The sequence below is a fragment of the Sinohyriopsis cumingii genome, unplaced genomic scaffold (assembly GCF_028554795.1).
Source record: "Sinohyriopsis cumingii isolate HCF-2022 unplaced genomic scaffold, ASM2855479v2 utg001993l, whole genome shotgun sequence".
Taxonomy (NCBI): Eukaryota; Metazoa; Mollusca; class Bivalvia; order Unionida; family Unionidae; genus Sinohyriopsis; species Sinohyriopsis cumingii.
In genome coordinates, this window is record NW_028316098.1 from 404,505 (window position 1) to 424,965 (window position 20,461).

The 20,461-nt window shown below is 34.7% G+C and overlaps 1 protein-coding gene across 1 annotated transcript in view; it reads right to left on the reverse strand.

The window, feature by feature from the left end:
* LOC149771293 (N-alpha-acetyltransferase 35, NatC auxiliary subunit-like) overlaps positions 1-20,461 on the reverse strand; it is a 96,558-nt gene that overhangs the window by 38,202 nt on the left and 37,895 nt on the right. Inside the window, exons 8-13 of the mRNA XM_089948662.1 lie at positions 19,526-19,609; positions 16,940-17,057; positions 10,808-10,986; positions 9,853-9,912; positions 6,318-6,424; positions 1,377-1,542 (exon numbers count right to left, since the gene is read on the reverse strand). Coding sequence (XP_089804788.1) covers positions 1,377-1,542; positions 6,318-6,424; positions 9,853-9,912; positions 10,808-10,986; positions 16,940-17,057; positions 19,526-19,609 — 714 coding nt within the window. The remainder of the gene's footprint in view (positions 1-1,376; positions 1,543-6,317; positions 6,425-9,852; positions 9,913-10,807; positions 10,987-16,939; positions 17,058-19,525; positions 19,610-20,461) is intronic.

The window sequence follows — 20,461 nt, forward strand, 5'->3', positions numbered from 1 at the left end:
ACTGTAAGTATTACTACTATACTATATGTATTAGCACCATACTATAAGTATTAGTACCATACTATATGTATTACTACTATACTGTATGTATTAGCACCATACTATAAGTATTAGTACCATACTAAACGTACCATTACCATACTATAAGTATTAGTACTATACTATAAGTATTAGTGCCATACTAAATGTACCATTACCATACTATAAGTATTAGTACTATACTATAAGTATTAGTGCCATACTATATGTATTAGTACCATACTATACATATTAGTACCATACTACATGTACTATTACCATACTATATGTATTACTACCATACTATGTGTATTAGCACCATATTATATACATACAGATATTCAATTATGTTAAATGAAAGTCAGATACCTTTTTTCAAAAATCAGCAATCTGGCCAGTCTGATTTATCAAGCAGAGAGCACGTCAACGTGGAAATCACGTGATACAACAAAACTCGGAATATATAAATATGGAGAATTTTCTGTTCTTTCATTTTTTATGTATTTTTATTACAACCAGTATATGACTTTCATTTAATATTTTTTAAATTTTTTTCTCAACAACATTTGAAAATGTGAGTTGTTTGATTTGTGTACTCATGCGACTAGCAATGCAAATTGCAAGTACCAGGTAACATTTCATCAACGCCTTAGATTTATCTTGTCTTTCAGCAGATGAAAGACAAAGATTTTAATACTTACAATTTATGAGAAAATAAGTTAATTTTTTTATCGATTTCATGCATGCATCAATCAATCTAACGTTTAAGTTTGCTTGTCCATCCGGTAAGTGGCTATGCTTTGCCATGACCATGCTGACCTCGTGATGTTAGACTGGTTTTCATACCTTCTACATAACGAAAGATATGGATATCGAGCTGAGTTGAAAATAAAAATCTACTAGATGAATCTAATCCACTGAGCAATTAGACCAACTCAGCACATACGTTTATTGCAAGCACCCAAATGAACCATACTGCACCCTCTGAATATTCTGGTTAGAACTCGATAAATTTAACTCACGATCTGTTTAGTTATGACTCAATTACGTCATTGTTTCGGGTGTCAAGTGGTGGCGGAAAATTCCATGGTTATTCCCAACTTTCATCAATATTTGCAAATTTCAAGGACTTTTCATGGTTGGGAAAAAATGATCATTTCTCTTGGCTTTTTCCTGATTTCCTGGTAGCGTGGGAACCCTGGATAACAAACTTGTGTTACTGGATGGATGGATGTGCAGCAGCCAACAGGCCATCCATGTGACCAGTAGAACAAAAAAATAGTCACCTATAAAAAAATAAAAAAATTCATGGAAGGATAGATTTATTATGGTTACAGCTGTATTTGTAAGCCCTTTACCTCCTCCTGAAGGTTGCCCATTTCTTCCAGGATGTGTGCATACTTGTCCCTCTGACGTGCCCTGTTGTGCCCTGTGATTTGTACCAGGTTACACATGGGACGTACAGCCCTTGTCAAGAGGGCATCCACGTACTGCTTGGCTTCAGGGTTGTTATACAAGGGTGACCTGGAAGACAAAATTCAACTATGATTCATAAAAACATACACCATCAAACTCCCTTCTTCCAAGCAATGAAAATCCCTTATAAAAATAACTGTCCGCAAAATTGAGACACTAGAAACTTTAAATATAATTACAACCATGTGAGAAGATATAGGACAAATCAACACTAAAAGTATTGCTGTAAACCATGTGACCTCAAGACATTTGTGGCTTGAACATTTCATGAAAATATTGGTACTTCACAGAACAATGAACATTTTAAACCAGTAAAATTTTCAAAAACCTTACTGAATCAATTTAGCTGCAGCTAGGGCTGCAAAATTTAATAAAATTTATAAACAATATACAATAACTGAAAATATGTTGTTTAATCAAAATGATTTGAAACCCAGTTTTGTCGTTGATTTGCATGTGAGGCTTGCCATGGATGGCCATTTATATGCAAACCATTGAAAATGTCCGGGGCCCTGAGTGGCCGAGTGGTCTAAAGCGCTCTTCGTTACGGATCACTGCCATCTCACCTCTGTCTGAGGCGGTTCGAGTCTAAGATTCAGCCAATGTGGGCATGTGAGAAAGCTTGCTAGTAGCTTCTCGTGGGTCGGTGGTTCTTTCCGGGGTTTTCCGGGTTCTTCCTCCACCATTAATACTGGCCGCCATGTATAGCCTATCGTGCTGAAAAATGGCGTTAAACCCCACAACAACAACAACAACAACAACAACATTGAAAATGTCCATGTCTTATGAACTGTAATTATGATATGCAAGGATACAGTTCTTAAGACATGTCTTTGAACTGTAATTAAGATATGTAAGGATACAGTTCTTAAGACATGTCTGAACTGTAATTAAGATATGTAAGAATACAGTTCTTAAGACAATGTCTTTGTTGAATATATCTGACAATTTTGGTAAAATTTCCTTTGGATTATCATGATATTGTTATGCAGTGCTACATGTATTGCTACATGTTGAAAATAATCAACAATGCATCCATAAGCATGGACATGTGCATAGCTGCTTTTTTAAGATCTACAAGGACTAAGAAATTTAACAGTAGCTTACAAACTTTAAAACATAATCTTATTCATCAAAGGTTCTGTTCACAAACATGTTTTTCATTGGTAAAGAGCTTTAAAGAGCTCTTTTGAGATCAAGATTAGGAAATCAATCTGATGTATAATATCATGTAATGTTAAGTACAACCAACTAATTTGTATTTTTCTCAGTGATGCCATATTCAATGTGAAAATCCTCCACTTTAAGAAAAGAATTAACAGAACAATCTTATTAAGCAACTGTCTCTAGTGGAGATTTGGAAATATATAACTTAATTGAAACTGTTTGTTTCTGACAGCCATATGTAAGATTATTTCCATGTTTACCAACTGTAAATGTTTACAAGCAACAAACTTGACTATGAAGTTTGAACATTACTAGTTTCATCTGATAGGGTTGACATAAATTTAATACTTTTCTTTTGGGTCAAAACTACTGTTGTTGACCCAAATATTGGGACACTAAAAAATAATGACTTTTCTCAATGTCTGGATAATTCATGTACTAAGGAAAATGATGAAAAATAAAACCCCTAAATATTTGTGCAGAAAATTATTACATCTTTATAGTCATGAATTTGTATTCAACGGCATGGCAAGAACAATGTCTCAGTAGGTATATCATTAAATCCTTGCTTGCCAATGAAGAGCACTTCAATGATCTTCTACAAATAAAGATTGTAGTTGCATTACAGGTGTTTTTTTCTTATTCTCTGCAAAGATACGACTCTGTTAATTTTGTACGTGTACTGATCTTTGCAATATTTCTTCCTAGAATCTTGTCCATGAACAGTAGTTAGTTATAATAACAATATCATTTCATAATGTAAATTTTTTTTTACAAAAGTGTATCTCAAAAATAGTGTATATCGATTCAAATTATTATGTATATTTGATTTAATTTAGTTGTTTGTTAGTTTGACATTTTTTTAATTCTATTACATGCTATTGTAATGTAACCTTATTTACTGGATTTGATATTGTTCAGTTCTGACTGTTTTTTTAAAAAAAATTTTTGATGTAAACAACTTTATAGAGACATTGTATCTAATGCTGACCTAGTTCCTGATTTTGATTCAGAACTAGTGATAGTTTTTGGCAACAATTTTTTAAAAATTTCTTATAACTTTTTCTCAGAGTAAGATTCATAAAGTGGAATCAAGGCCATATTTGGAGTATGTGTCAAATAATATTTGTTTATTGTTACAAACTTCAGGTTTTCCCAGAAGGATGAACTCTTGACCTCCATCGGGGAATCTGTTTTGCATTGTAGTTACATTTATTACTAATGTTTTGAGAAAGAATTGTCATTAGTGCCTTAACACTAGTGGTGATCCTGGTGTTTTATGTTGTGTCCAGTTTTGGGCTAATTATTTTATTTTCTTCAAATTATTTTTAAGAAAAATGATTCTTTTCCCTGGAAATACTAGTGCTCTAAATTAATTCTTGGACAAGAACATTTATTGAAATTTATACAGAATTCAAAAACCGGAATAATATTTTCTGTGATTCAACAAGAGACTGTCGACACTGCAGCACTTCACAGGTTACAACTGATGCCATTGTCTTCCATTTTGTCTTTCATTGGGACTCGAACTCAGATTCATTTAGGACTTTTTAATAATAGGTCTTCTATTTTTTTAATTCTTGGATTAATTTTGGATTTGATTCGTAAAACCGTAAGTTCTTTTTTCCATTTTTACCTTGTGTTTCTAGGGAAATAAATTAATTGCTAACTTTGACAAAGCTTGTTCTCTTCACTTTTTTCTTGTTACTTTCTGTAAGAGCCTAGACTCATAACATTATCTTACCTCTTAAAGATAACCCATATGCTCCATGCAATTTCAACACTAACACTCAAAATACCCAATCATTCCCCTAAATATGTTACAGAGACAAATCACTTAGACCGCTTCACTTAATTTAACTGTGGAATATCATTACCTCCAATCCAATTATAGACACGAAGAACAAACATTCTACATCCAAAATGAGGTTATCAAGGGGAAATATTCCACTAAATAAAAGTGAAACAACAAGAACTTGTGAAACTCGCTTGTCAGAGATACTGACCACTTTATTAAAATAAAATAAAATTCAGTTTAGTATACTGGAATAGTGAAAACAAAGATGATAACCCACATACATACTGAAATATTTTACATCAGACAAGTTAATCCAGTTTAGTAAGAAAAGGAACCAATGTGCATAACCCTTTTTGCAATCTTCAACAGTAAATATAAAAGAGGCTGCAATCATGTCGACTCGTTGTAACCCTGATGATCAGTGATTTAAAAGTTATCAAAATAGTTCAATAATTAATTCCATCAACTGTCTCAAGATGAAAACTTTTTTTCCTTTGTCATCACCTTTAACGGCTGGCTTTGTTTAAGGATCTGCATGATCATGAATTGTGAAGCATGAAAGCTATTTTTATTTCTGCAGACTGACAACATCTTCAGTGAATCCATGTGATAATTAGGGTAATCAATGCAATTACTGACCACTCACCAGATTTTGAGTACAGGCAAAACAATGTAGATTATTTTCCAGCTTCAAATTTATTATATTTTTCTTTAGCTCCAAGAAAAACTGTCTGGTGTCCAAAAATGTGTTGTACTATACAAATTTATTGAAAATACTATCTTCAAAAAAAACTGGAGGTTCAGTTATTTAGGCTGCATATGGGAAGCACATGTATTCAATAGTAGTACTTTGCTTCATGCCTTGATGAGTTTTCACTTACAAAATTATTAAATATTACTCATGCAGCCCATATTCTTGAGTGGCACTATGATAAAAAGTTACATTTGACCATTTTATGCCACCTTGTAACAGTCCATGCCTTCCATGAAGCCTCCTATTCATTGCAGAAAGTGTGGTCTTATAAGAAGGGAACCATTACAAAATCAAAAGAATGCTCTTTTCAGACAGGATTAAAAATGACCAAGATTTCACTGGTATTATTATCTGCCATTTCAGAATCATCAGCAATGACTGGATTCTCTGACTTTCATATATAAACCAGCTTCTTGTAAGTATAAAAAACAATGGTCTGTTGAAGGGTACAGAACTCACGTATTCACATATCACATGACGGCAACTTTTAACTATGGAAAAGTTGACTCACTGGAAACTTGACTGGCTTTAAACATTCTTCTGACTATAGAGACATAGTGGCAGAGTGGTTAGCATGCATGACTTGTGACCAAAAGGATGCTGGTTTGACCAGGTTGGCTTGGCCACAATGATGTATTTCTCTGAGTCAGATACTTTACTCAAACAGCCTCAATGTGACATCAATTAAAATCTGCCTTTAAAAACAGTCAATTAATAATTACACTGTAGTAATATAAGTGTTATTCACATCATTTAACATATTCCCTTCTCTGTAATAATATAAGTGTATTGGTTTCCAATAAGGTAAGATATCGAAGATATTTATAGGAAATCATTTCTCTGTAAAATGTAGATGTTGATTGCAGGACATTAGCTGTCCAAATAGCTGATCTTTTACTAACTTCAGAGAAAAGCGGCTGGTTTGCATTCAATGATTCTGGCTGCTTGAACTATCATAATAGCTAGTATGAACCTGTCCAGAAAATAAATAAATTATCTAATAACAATGTTCTTTACAGTGGCAGCTTTCCTCTTAAACAACTGAAGCTTTGAAGCCATCCGTATGTTCAACCAGGCAGATATCATGACAAAAACTGTACTTACTTCAGTGCCAATGCAGGAGGTGCAATGAAGTTTCTGATGGAGTCTTTTAGGTAGTCCACAATGGAATGCTCACCAAATACTCTTCTGTTTAGAGGTAGGAAAGTCAACTACAAATAGACAGGAAGAAAATAAAAGAATAGCAGACCATTATTTTGTAGTTGTGGCCTGGAGATCGTAATGTTTTAATTTTCAACCAATCAAATGTGACATCACACATGTAAAGCAGTTTGTGATAGGCTGACATATAATCTTAAACTCAAGCTTAGAATATTTATGATGTCTAGGCCTGATGGTGGTGGCAGCAATTGTAGCAACAGCAACAACAGTAGTTGGGATGATGGTGATAATGACTGATGACAGTTGATACAATGGTGATTAGTGTATCATTAAAATAATAGCTGGGATGGTGGAGTGATTGATGATAGTCAATACAAATGGTGGTTAGCATGATAATTAGAGAAGTGGAGATGGTAGTTGTAGTTAAAGATGCCCATTAATAATAACCTGGGTTAAAAAATGAGCAACCGTGTACCTGTTAAAAAAAAGTATTTCAAGTTCAGATCGAGACAGAATAACGATGACAGTTTGCCACTCGTGTCATGTGCACATTTATTAATCATCACATGGGCTCATATGGCTGCTTACAATTTACATGTACAATATAAATAATACAAGAGAGGACACTTCTCTCCTTTCTCATGTGACCTATTTAAATATCAACACTGATATTTTTTTTAAAAGCTAGACCGTCCTAACTTCATGCCTGTCCATGGTTCATGCGCAATTTTGCAAGCAACTTAAACACGCTTGTTTTGAAATCCTGATGACATTAACTAGGTCAGTACCTTTTGTTAACAGCAACAGTAAGTACTGATTAAGAAATATTCAACAAAATAAAATTCAATGAGTACTACAATATAAAAGAAAGCACAATATAAATGTCCAGTTTAACTAATGCCATTTTTGCCTCAAATTTGTGGCCCTGGAGTGAGTATTAGTTGTTCAAGTCTGGGCCGCTGTTCACTGGACTATTTTTTATTAGCGGGAAACCCAAGGCAGCTATTTTGTCAGGGCAAAGAGAACACAAAAACTTGGTTACCATAACATGCACTTCCTGTACCATGTTAAGAAAAATGAACAAAATAGACAACTATAGAGAGTGAAATTTTTCACTGAAATATTTAAATACAAGGGAATTCTTTCTTATTTTTAATAACATTCAAAAAATCTAAAAATTGGCCACGTGTAAATATGGGAATTTTTGCATTAATTTTACTTGAAACAGATGGGATTTTTTTAATGTGAAACCACTTGTCATAGATTCATTATTTTTTGCTACTATACGATGCAGATGTCTAAATTGAAAAAAATGGCATCAGATATCATAAGAAAACGTGCTGTATCGATGAGACTGTTGGATGTTATGTGACTGAAATATTTTAGAGAAGAGTGATTTTGTTAAACTTAAAAACATGTTGCCCTGTACTATTGTTAAAGGACACACCAGGGCAGGTCGAGGATACTATGACAGTCATCATGTGTGGACTGTGGACTTGAGGACTTTTCGTGAAAGTTACTGTAGACATGCAGACTAGTTAAAATGAGTGTTATGCATAAACAATTTATCCATTTCTTTTATGTCTCTACTCTTGTATTAACTACTATGATTTATGATTTAGATTTTTAACGTAGCTTTAACAATTTTCCAGTCATCGCTATGATGTCTGCAGTGTGGCAGTTTAAAGTGATGTTTAGCACTGAGGCATCATGCCGCAGACATGTAGCACGAAGTCCCACCCAGTCACATTATCCTGACACCAGGCCGACCAGTCCTAATATTAACCTCTTAATGCTGAGTACCTAGTGAGGCAGCTGTTCGTACCATTTTTAGAAGTCTTTGGTATTACTCAGCCAGGGTTCGAACCCATGACCTCCCGCATCCAGGGCAGACACTCTAACCACTAGGCAACCAGAGCGGTCGTATTAACTACCAATCCACATGGATATAGCCGATTTGTGACAAATAAGTAGCAAAAATTAGTGTACGCTAAATAAAATAAATATGTATGTTTTTCATATAGTTTTCTGTAAGTATGGCATGTAATATATAGATTGCTCCTTGTATGTTCAGATTATGCTCTTTTGCCACTGATATTAGTAATAAATTACACTTATACCTCTCTTGGGTGTTGGCATGTCTGAACCTACACCTCTGATATCCTCAAGCAACAGATTTCAAGATTGCTTTAGACCATATTCATTTAGGACCAACTAGATATCATAAGAAGTTTTTTGGTGAAAACCTTATATCGATATGACTATCCATTCAAAAGAAGCAGCAATAACAACTTTTCCAAGCTAGCCATTTGACAGCCATATCTGTTGTAATAGCACCATTTTCACTTAAACCAATTAGAGATCATAATAAGTCTTGTAATGAAATCCCATGTTGATAAGATCATCCATTCAGGAGGAGTAGCTATAACAAGATACCCCATGTGGTGCCATACAAGATGTCCTTTTCATTAGGACCAAATACACCCTGGGATGAATATGTGTCAAGATTCATGGCAATCTTCTAATTTCTTTCAGAGAAGTAGCAATTAAAAACTTGAGCTAACAACTGGATGGATGTTTAAGAGACAACAGGACATTCCACAAGTTCTTAATGTCTATAGCCATAGTAAAACAGAATGAGGGACACCTAATGGTAACAATCAATCATACAGACTCTCACTATGTATAGATTTATTGGAGTTGTCGGAGTCTGCTTGAATGAGACTACAATTCATCACAACATCAGACTCTTGAGATTCACAGCCTGTAACATTGATACCTTGAATATTAAATATAGACTCTTGAGAGTCACATGTAAAAACAGCCTGTAACATTGATACTTTGAATATTAAATATAGACTCTTGAGATTCACATGTAAAAACAGCCTGTAACATTGATACCTTGAATATTAAATAGACTCTTGAGATTCACATGTAACAGCCTGTAACATTGATACCTTGAATATTAAATATAGACTCTTGAGATTCACATGTAACAGCCTGTAACATTGATACCTTGAATATTAAATATAGACTCTTGAGATTCACATGTAACAGCCTGTAACATTGACACCTTGAATATTAAATATAGACTCTTGAGATTCACATGTAACAGCCTGTAACATTGATACCTTGAATATTAAATACAGACTCTTGAGATTTACATGTAACAGCCTGTAACATTGATACCTTAAATATTAAATATAGACTCTTGAGATTCACATGTAACAGCCTGTAACATTGATACCCTGAACTGATATTTCTGTCAAATATTCATTAAACACTATCATGAAAAGCACATCACTTAAAAGCTCTGTGCTTTTATAAGTACAGTTTCAATTATAAAAGCTATAGTGATCAGAATATTTAATTTATCTGAAATATGATCCTACTAGCATTTTTTGCATGCATGAAATTTCTCTCTAATTCAATATCTTCCAAAAAGATAAGATTCTCCAGTTCTAATGTATTTCTATACCTGCAGAATGGACCTTGAAAGAACACATGGAGATGACTTGCTGAATTCTTTGAAGATCTCCTGTGGAAAGACAACAAAATACAGAAAATTTCATAATTTTAACTGAGGAAAAACAGCTGTTTGTTCCCCCTCACCTCCCAAACCTTTACATGTCAGAAATGGAAAGTTGCACTAAACATAAGTAGTCCACATGCCCTGACTGTGATGTTAGTTGGACTAGACATAAGTAGTCCACATGCCCTGACTGTGATGTTAGTTGGACTAGACATAAGAAGTCCACATGCCCTGACCATGATGTTAGTTGGACTAGACATAGGTAGTCCACATGACCGTGATGTTAGTTGGACCCCAAAAGCTTCAGTCCTTGTCGATAATCTCAGCTAAATGTAGATTTCCAACAAAATATATAATCCCAATAACTGTGATGGTCACATTTCTTGAGTTCACAGTGCATTGTAAATAACTAGTTTCCAATCTCATGCTTAATAAGACAAAATCTTTATATCTTCCCATTCTTTAAAATAAGTGGAACTCAGCATTTTTGGGCCACATCTACACTGCCTATTAGATATGGCAGGAAATTCGGTTACCTCCCTTTACATCTGTCCCACGTTTTTCCATTGAACATTTTCCCTTTTAAGATAAAACATAGCTTAAGATAACTCCACAAAACTAGAATATGTGATTCCACTTTATGGGCATACCTTTTTCTATATTTAGGATGTGCTAATCAAACATTCCCTACTAGTTGGTTACCATGACATCAAGAAATAATTTACAAGCTATTTATATGGCAGAGTTATTTTAAGTCCATTGTTTTGGTAAGACAAATGAATGGATAAAGGATACCATTGTTCTGATATATTCAACAACATGCATGATGCATTCTGTCATGTCAGAATGACTGATGCACTTCCATTTTGCTCAGGTACATTATAACAAAATTATTTCTTACCATGATTGTCTGGAAAGAATTGATGCCCACTATTGTAGTGGCAACGTGTAGTTTCTCTAACAGCGTCTCCATGTAAAGGACAGCATCACTTCGGCTTCGAATCACCGTGTATCGAGGAAAAGTTGGTGGCAGCAATCTTTGATTTATCAAAGGCTCAAACCCGGAAATTGTTGGATAATCTGCAAGGATGATTCAAAGAAAATGTAGCAGAGATCTAAAATTTAGCAGGCATTAGTGTTATGAGTAAATGTACTATTCAATCAGCAGCAGCTATAGTGTACCTCTTTCAAACCTAAATGTACAATCCATGTGACTTTTGTTGCCAATCTATAAAATATAGCACATTTCAATGGAAGCAGAATCCACAAAGCCCAAAACTGATCACAACGAATGAAAATATATACCTATATTAAAATAACTCATGGGTCTGCATGTGTGAACATTACCCATTGCTGCTAACGAGAAATGCTTTGTGTACTATACTACTAATTAACTTCCTTATTTACTTCATTTTTCTACATTTCTGATGAAATCTAGTGCATTAGTTGCGTTCTGATGCAACAATACTATCATATGTTAGGCATTAAACTGATCACAACAATATAAAACTTGGTATAGGTTACATTATATTTCCTAAAATAGTTAATTTGAATAAAATAACTGCAAATGTTAGTACAAGTGACCTTTCTGGATCACATGTCTGCACTGTCATCTTATGCCAGGGGTTGTCAACCTATTTTACATAGCATGCCACTTTTTTTGGATTAATTACAAAATGAATTAGTGTGTGCCACCAGTAAGAGAGTAACATTGTAAAAATCGAGATTTCTGGCCGTCCTTCGCATGCCACACAATACAAAACCTCTTGACGTGCCATCTTGTGGCATGCATGCCGCAGGTTGTGGACCCGGGTCTTATGCTTCACTTAATAAACATCTTATCTCCTTATCAGAATTTAATCCTGTTTTCTTTTTCATACAAGTAACATTCTTTACTGTTTAGCAGCTCTCCAGGAAAAATTGGAGAAAATAGGAATGATTTTCTTAGCTACAACAATAGATGCAGTAAACTCTGGCCCAAATACCATATATATGTACTTATAGGACTGTTGACTAGCAAGTCAACCCACCCACAACTTTGAGATAATAAAAAGCAACATTGTTCTTATGTTACGTGTTTAGGCTTGAATAAACAAGAAAGAGTGAAAACAACAAACTTTGAAAAATATGACAAATAATTTATTTATTTCCCTGGAAACATACTGTAAAAATGAAAAAATATGAACTTATGGTTTTAAGAATCAAATCCCAAAATAATCCAAGAATAATCGACAAATTTTTATATATAATTCCTAATAATAAAATGCTCAATAGATTTAAAGTTCAAGTCCCCCCAAAGAATTCAAGATGGAAGACAATGACTTATGCTGTAACCTGTAGTGTTGAAGTCTACAGTTCCTTGTAGAAACAAGAAATATCACTCCGGTTTTGGAAATCTGAATAAATTTTTATAAGAGACTTCTTTTTTCAAGAATTTCGTAGGAGAGTAAGACCATCCAGTTTGCTCCCAATCTGTGCTTACCATGACTCATTAAATCCTGGGCAGTTTTACATTTTTGTCTCTGAGGTAATTACTATGTAGAAAACCAGTTAGTTTATGGTAAAAAGAAGTTTTGAAAATGTGGTTTACCCCACAGCAGTGATAAGAGAAACCAATTTTTCTTAGTAAAATATGTTTCTTTGAAAATACTTACCCAATCATAATACTTTACATTAACTACCAGTACTTCCCAAATCCAGCCCTCCGAGACACTCCTTTTAGGTAAAGGGAGATAAAATTTGCCTGCCGACCTATTATTTAATAGGGAAAATTGGTTTCTTCTTTGAATATGTTACCCAATCATTATACCTTAGGAGAATAGGTAAGAGGTGGTGGGTGGTACATCCAATTACCCTGGAGAAACCATCTCTGGTCCTCCAAGGTACTGAGACAGCTTCTAGTTAACCTGACTGGAGGAGACTCCATCTATCAGGACACACCTTCAAAAAGGAAAACATTTTCCCCTGCAAAATCAGTGGAAGTTGCGAAACCACATCTTAGAAAGCAGTTGATCGATCTGGAAGGGAGACCTGTTGAGCTGTGGATATAGGTCCTACCAGATCAAACTGGCCTTTCTGGGATGACAGATCTCAGAAATAAAAGCCAGAGAATGTGGACTCTGATTTCCATCCCACAGCCTGACTGATGTTGATTAGTGAACAGTTCCAGTCTGATGCAGGTTGGCAACAACTGCTTGAACCTCTTCAGTCAAAGTATGTAAAAGTTCATTGAGCTGGGGTTATTTCCCTTTAAGCTGAGTGAATACCCCCTTACTCCAATATGTGATATTCTGTTCCAATCGATACTCCTATCCTTTTATACAAAGTAGAAAAAGACATGATCTCCCTCGATACGACTCTTTTCACATTTAAGAATCACCTGAAAGCCTGGACTGGGTCTTGTAGGTTGTCTTTGGTTGATGAGTATAGATGATACAGAGGGTTTGTGACAAAAGTTTAGCTACCCATGGAAGAGAGATGGTTTTTGGCAATGACAGAGGATGCTGTCACGAAAAAGGCTGACCAGTCTTGTTGGAACTTGCATGTAAATCAGGTCTGCTGATCAGGCATGTATTTCGAGAATTCTGCCTGCAGTTGCTAATGCTATGAGAAAGCAGGTCTTGTATGAAACGGAGCGCCAAAGATGCCACTGATAATGGTTCAGAAGATGTACTATCCAGCCCAGTTAATACCCAAAACTTCGGGCCTAGGGTTAATATTTCTGGTCATGTATACACAAAGTTGGTGAGAAGGTCAGATAAGTCCTGGACTGTCCAATATCCTCTCTCCAATGATGACAATGGTGTTGGCAATTGTGGAGCAATAACATTGGACTGTACTTGGCATTAACTTGTTCTTCAAAGAGCCAGAGGAGGAAGTTCGCTATAAGCAGTATCGATGCCTGGAGAGATAAAATATGTTTAACTGCACACCATTGGGTGAAAATGCCATTGACTTCATAAGCTTTTGTAGTGGAGGGCTGTCGCACCTGAGCGATTCTATCCACAACTGGTTGTGAGAATATTTAGTTCTGAGGGCCTGTTTGAGATGATCCAGACATGCAGGTTGGGGCTCCGGACAATGATGAAACAACTGCCATGAGTAGATGAAGAAAAACACTAATTCTGCGGGGTTTCCAAAGCAAGACTGACGAGGTAGTAATCCACAACTCCTCCCGATGGAGTGGTGTGATGAGAATGAGGCTACAGGCCAATTCCCTTGCTTTCTGTTTCACTTTGGAATCAGAGCTGTTTCACCTGAGCGATTCTCTCCACAACTGGTTGTGAGAATGTTTAGTTCTAAGGGCCTGTTTGAGATGACCCAGACATGCAGGTTGGGGCTCCAGACAATGATGAAACAACTGCCATCATGGTTATATGAGTAGATGAAGGAAAACCCTAATTCTGCCGGGTTTCCAAAGCAAGACTGATGAGGTAGTAATCCACAACTTCTCCCGATGGAGTGGTGTGATGAGGATGAGGCTACAGGCTGATTCCCTTGCTTTCTGTATCACTTTGGAATCAGAGGTGTTGCGGGGTTGGTTGTGAGTTCATGTTGGTCCAATCCAATGATAGGACATCCATTGCCCAAGCTGTTGTATCTGGGATGGAAGAGATATCATGCAAGTTGTTCATGGATATCACCAGGTCTTGATCAAGTGTCAGCATGGTGTCGGTCAAAAGAGCCTTGTAATCTTTAGGTTTAGTAGCATATTTCTTCTAAAATTTTCAAGGATTTTTTTCAAAATTATGTTTTTCAAGGTGCAATATTAATTTTAAAGGTTGCATAAATTAAATTATGTAAACACAAGTTAATACTTACTATCACTCCATATGAGGAATATTTCTTGCAAATTCATTTTTAAAAAAAACAAAAATAAAACATGAAGTCAATAGTGTGATCATTGATATCTTTCCCATTAATATTAAACAGCCTACATCTGGGCATTAGAATAATTTAGTTACTGAAAAAAGTTCATTTTACTGTCTATACTACACTGTTTACAAAGTCCAAAATATTTTACAGTGAATTTTTCAGTACTTGTAGCTTATCATTAAGCTGTTTTTCAAGGCCTCCGAGTTCAGAGATTTTGTCCTTTTCAATTTTCCTCAAATTATTTTGATGTGATAAAGAAAATTTTCCTATGGATCATTGCTTTCAATGCATAGTCATCAGCAGCAACTGTCATTGTCTCAATGTGTTTTTCAGTATCTTCCTTTCTTCTTCACTCATCCCCATAACCAAAAAAAGGTATTTTTTTTATAGTATCGCTTATTTGAATACAGCTTATGAATATTTGATACTATTTCATATTAGATATATTGAAATTTCTCTCAGCTTAGCTGTATTCTATATTTTTAGATTTATTGTGTTCATTGCAATTATTATTATCTATCCTATTTCCACTCAATCCCAAAATAAAATAGAACCGGATTGAACTAATCAAAAATGATTTCATGCTGAAGGCTTCTTATTTTGCCTGCTGGTGTCAGGATAATGTGATTGGTGGGACATCATGCTACATGTCTGCATCATGATGCCTCAGTGCTAGACATCACTATAAACTGTCACACTGCAGACATTGTAGCGATATGACTAAAAAATTGTTAAAGCTATGTTTACGTTAAAAATCCAAATCCAAATCTTATTTTGCCTGTATTAATCGCCATTACAAGAGCTTGGTTTTTTTTTTTTCCAGCTGCATGTGACCATGGAGCACTATCCCCCATTGGATGCAAATCAACATCCTTTTGGCATAATTTTCATTTTGCAAAGCTCTATTAGAAATATCTCATAATCCAAATTTTATATTCTTGTTGAAAGTTGGAATCAGCAGCCAGCCATGTCGAAGTGAATTATTCAAATTTAAACCACTGCTACATCCGGGCTTTGTATAATCGGAAGTTCAAAATGTATGACTGCGCAGTGGCCAGTTGTGAAAAAGTTTCTGTTCTGGCAAACTTAGCAAGAGATTGTGGTGTTTTTTTTTTTTTTTTTTCCCCCCTTTTCTTTTTATTTAATTCTTTAAAATGAAAACCATTTATTAATTACTTTTGGTTTCAAGAAAATCAAGGCTTTTCAATTTACCCAGACAATATTATGAATTTTCAAGGATTTTGAGGGAACAATATGTTTTTCATGGCTTTTCAAGGCATTTCACAGACCCCTCCAGACCCTGAGTCTTGTTAGTGTGAAATGTTTAATGTTATTTACAGCACTGGCACAGTTACAGTTTAAAGGAACCATTTCATTCAGGGTTTTTAAGATGGCATAAGTTTTCAGAATAGTCTTCGCTAATGAATTGTCTGAAAATATGTTAGACACTGAAATTTCTGGTCAGGCTGTGACCAATTTATCATTTTTCTTATAATGCTTGATACAGCTAATTTTTTGGGGTCAGTGAGTTACTGATTTATTTTGGCCAATGAGTTACTATATCATCTTCAAAACTGATATAACAGTGTGAGTTAAACCTAGAATGATAGCATCTCCATGTTTTCATTGTGCTCTCTCTAATAATAACATATACGGTACTTATTTAAATTTTACACTGTTTGATACTTATTTAAATTTTACACTGTTTGATTGTCATTAAAATCTCTTTTTTCATTCCCTAATGGAATACTTGCACGCCAATTCAAATCATAGTTTGCCGACATATTTCAGAATCAGTATTGTATCCCTAGTATCTTCCTGGATCATGTTACTAAAGAAACACATTAAATATATTTTCGGAGTAAGCACCTGTCAAATTTGACTTAGAGAGGGACTGAATCATTTATCCCATATCTTCCTTATTCAGTTTCCATATCTGACCCACACACAGAGGTTGGCTGCACTACTTCTTAAGTATACAGAAAGTAGCCACTTCCACAGAGATCATCAGCATCTTCCCAAGTGAAATGAAGAAAATTATATGAATTTCCAAAGGTCAAATCTAAGGATGAGGATGATACTGTGGCAGGATGTCAACAAGTGAACAACTTATCATGATCAAAAGAACTTTCATACCTCATATGTTTAAAATACTTACCATTCTTGGTCGGTTCCTTTTGCTCTGGCTGAATCCCCAAAGAAATTGAGGCAGTTATTGAAGGGGTTAACTCCTGTAGGTGAACTATCAGTTTCTGAGCTTGTTCTATACCTTCACACTGAAAAGGTGAAAGATGATATTCATGCTGATTCATTAATTAACCTGAGCCATCGTTCTTTCGAACTTTATTTTCACCTGTGTCGCATGATCAGTGTCATTGTTCAGGTGATTCTATATTTTTTTAAAAGATGGAGTTCCTTGAAAGATTACTTGATGAACTCTTTTACAAGCAAAATGCATTTTTCTGTCTGAGGACATTCCGAAAATTATGTTTCATTATCATTCAGTAATATAAACTGAACAAAAAAGACATTCAAAGAAGTCTCATAAAAATGCTTTTACATTTCTCACTAATGATGATGGCGACATGATTTTGGGTAGACATCAGGGACTTACAAATCTATTTGGTCAAGTTCAAATTAGGCTCAAGCAAGTTCAAGTGTCCAAGGTACTTTCCCATGGACAAGTAAAAAAAAAATCGAGAGAGAGAGAGGTCATGTTCCATTTTTAATGCTTAATGTTCTGCAAGTTTTATACCCTGCAATTTTGATCCAATATATATTTTAAATATTGTACATCATTTTCATTATGCAGATAATGTTAAAGTCAGTCTCACATTTCAGGCATAGATATGATCATGTGAATATTAACAACAAGTATGTCTTTACATGTAAGGAAAAAATATTTCTTTAAACTTATCATTTTACTAGTAATATCTGTATGTATCCAGAATTTGCTTTCTTACTTGTCCAAAATTTGCCTTGTTAAAACTTTCTTTAACAAGTGTGTTTGGAAATGTTTAACCACCAGGAGGAATTATTTTGTTCAAAGTGTAATTGATGTACCAAAAATGTACAAGGTGTTAATGATTTGTGTGTGTGTGTGTGATTTGGACTTTTAACAGCTTTACCAATTTTCAGTCATATCACTAGGATGTCTGCAGTGTGGCAGTTTATAGTAATGTCTAGCACTGATGCCACAGATATGCAGCATGATGTCCCACCCAGTCACATTATCCTGACACCAGGCCGACCAGTCACTAACCTCTTCACACATTAACCCCTGGTGACGAGTTTAAGTGGCAGGAGGTAGTAGCCAACTGCCGAACTCTGTAGCGTCAAGGTCATGTATGATACACTAAAATGGGTGGTATTAAAGAAAGGTAGACAGATGTAGCTCTACAATGATACCAAATAATCTGGAATTTCTAGTTGCACTACAAAATACAGAGGGAAAAAAACCTCATTTTTTGGACCTGATTTTTTTCTACCCAAAATTTCACCCATGGTCAGAATCCGATTTTGTGTCCGGATTTTAGACTTTTTGGTCTCAGATCTAACGCAAACTGGATGAACTGTAAACAGACAGATGAACCGTTGCAAAAAGTAGGATAAGATGAGCGTTTGGAATAATGAGTGGTCTCTATACAAAAATAATCGGTTAATTAAGCAAAAAAACAAAGAAAGAAACAAAAAAAAAAAAGAACTCAAGTTTTTACCCCTCTGTTCATGCACGAGCCAAATAGCCAATGAAAAACGATGATTCTAACACAATTAGGCACTATTTTATTTGAAGATCACCTGGAAGTTGGTGTTTTTGGATGTATTTAGAAAAAGCTTTCAAAATGTGTTTCCTACTCGAATTTCAGATGAAAACGACAAAAACCTCCAGGGGTTAATGTGTTAATGCTGAATGCCAAGCGAGGCAGCTATTAGCACTATTTTTGTAAGTCTTTGGTATAATTCAGCCAGGGATCGAACCCACGAACTCCCGCAGCCAAGACAGACGTTCTAACTACTAAGCCACCAGAGCGGTCTTAATGATTTGTTGATTACGTGATATTTACAGAAGACCAATAAAAACGTATTGCTTGGTTTACATTTAAGTGGATAAAAATAAGTGTTCTCAAAATACTGACTCATCAAATATCTGAGGCATGTTATCAATTTCAGAGTGACAAGATGATAATTGTAAAGTATATAGATAAAATAAGTGTTCACAAACTTAAAAAGAAGACAAAAGTTTAAATAAATACAATGCAATTTCCTTAAAATTCCCCTTATTTTATCTTATTCTACTCATGCTGGAATATTATGTTTGGGGCATGCTCATTTTTCCAATCTGTTTGCCCTGGGTAAGCTTAAGTTATATAAAATCTAATCAGGAATTGAAGTAGTGACTATTGCCATTTTTCCAGTACATAAAATCTTTTTTGATCAGAAATAAAATTAGTGACAATATTTAAGTCCATCAGCCATGATAATCACCTAGCTAAAATAATCTTAATAATAATCATGATAGACAACAATTTGATATTTAATTATTAATAAACAAAATATTTACTGCTGACATGAGTATACTGTTACTGGATGCCATTCTTCAGTGCCACCATTGATAGACTAGTTTCTTTAACATTAACTGACTGGATCTCTCACCAAAACTTGCAAAGACATAGGGAGGCAAAATTTATGGAACCAGTCAATAAAGGAAAAGAATTTTTAATTATCAGCTGAGCAAATCATTTACCTTATCTTTCCCAAAAGCCAACAGCATCATGAAGAATTGTTTGTAAAATTTCAATCTTGTGTATACAGCCATGGCTAATTCATGCTGAAAGTAGGATAGAGAAATAAATAAAAAAAAAAAAGGAGAAACATATATTTAACTGTATAATCACACAATGACATTATAAAACCTTTATATTATAAATATTCAATTTTTACCATATCTTCTAAACTACACCACCTTAAACAAAATAAAAGAAAAACAATTTCTGAAGGTTTAACCATAAATAAAACCATGTCAATAACCTGTGAAGACTTGAAAACACAATAATTAATTTTATCAAAAATAGACACAGGCATCCAACAACTCCAATGATTTCAACTCAAGCAAATTTCATGTGAACACAATTTCATATGAATTTTTAAAGCAACAAAATTTTTTTTTTAGGATTTCTAAATGTAAGTAAACTGAATTACAAATTTTTCAATGCAAATTCAAGATAGTGAAAACAAAAATATCGAACTAAGCAATTGCAAGTTACAGGACCACTCACGTGAATGAAGCTATTGCATAAGTTGGGGGTGCATGTTGTACGTGGTTTTTAAAAGGCATTTTGGACTAATGATTGGCTATATCATGCTGTGGAAATGGGAGCTAGGTACTTTTCCCAAGGACACTACAAAGCACTTGATCCTGCTACATGGCTCCCCTGATACCTCAAACAATCCTAATGTTTAAGGTCAGAAAATTGTTTCCCTGCCTTCTATTTATGCAATTTGAAACAACTCAAATTCTAAACGAAACGAATTCAACATACATGTCCACATCTCTCTCTCTTGGATGAAACGTACAAGAGTCTCTTGAAGGGACTGATAATCTACTGGCCAAAAAAGAACTTCCAGGAATTTGTGATAAAACCATTTCTTCTTTGTAACTGCTGGGTGATGAAACCATCTC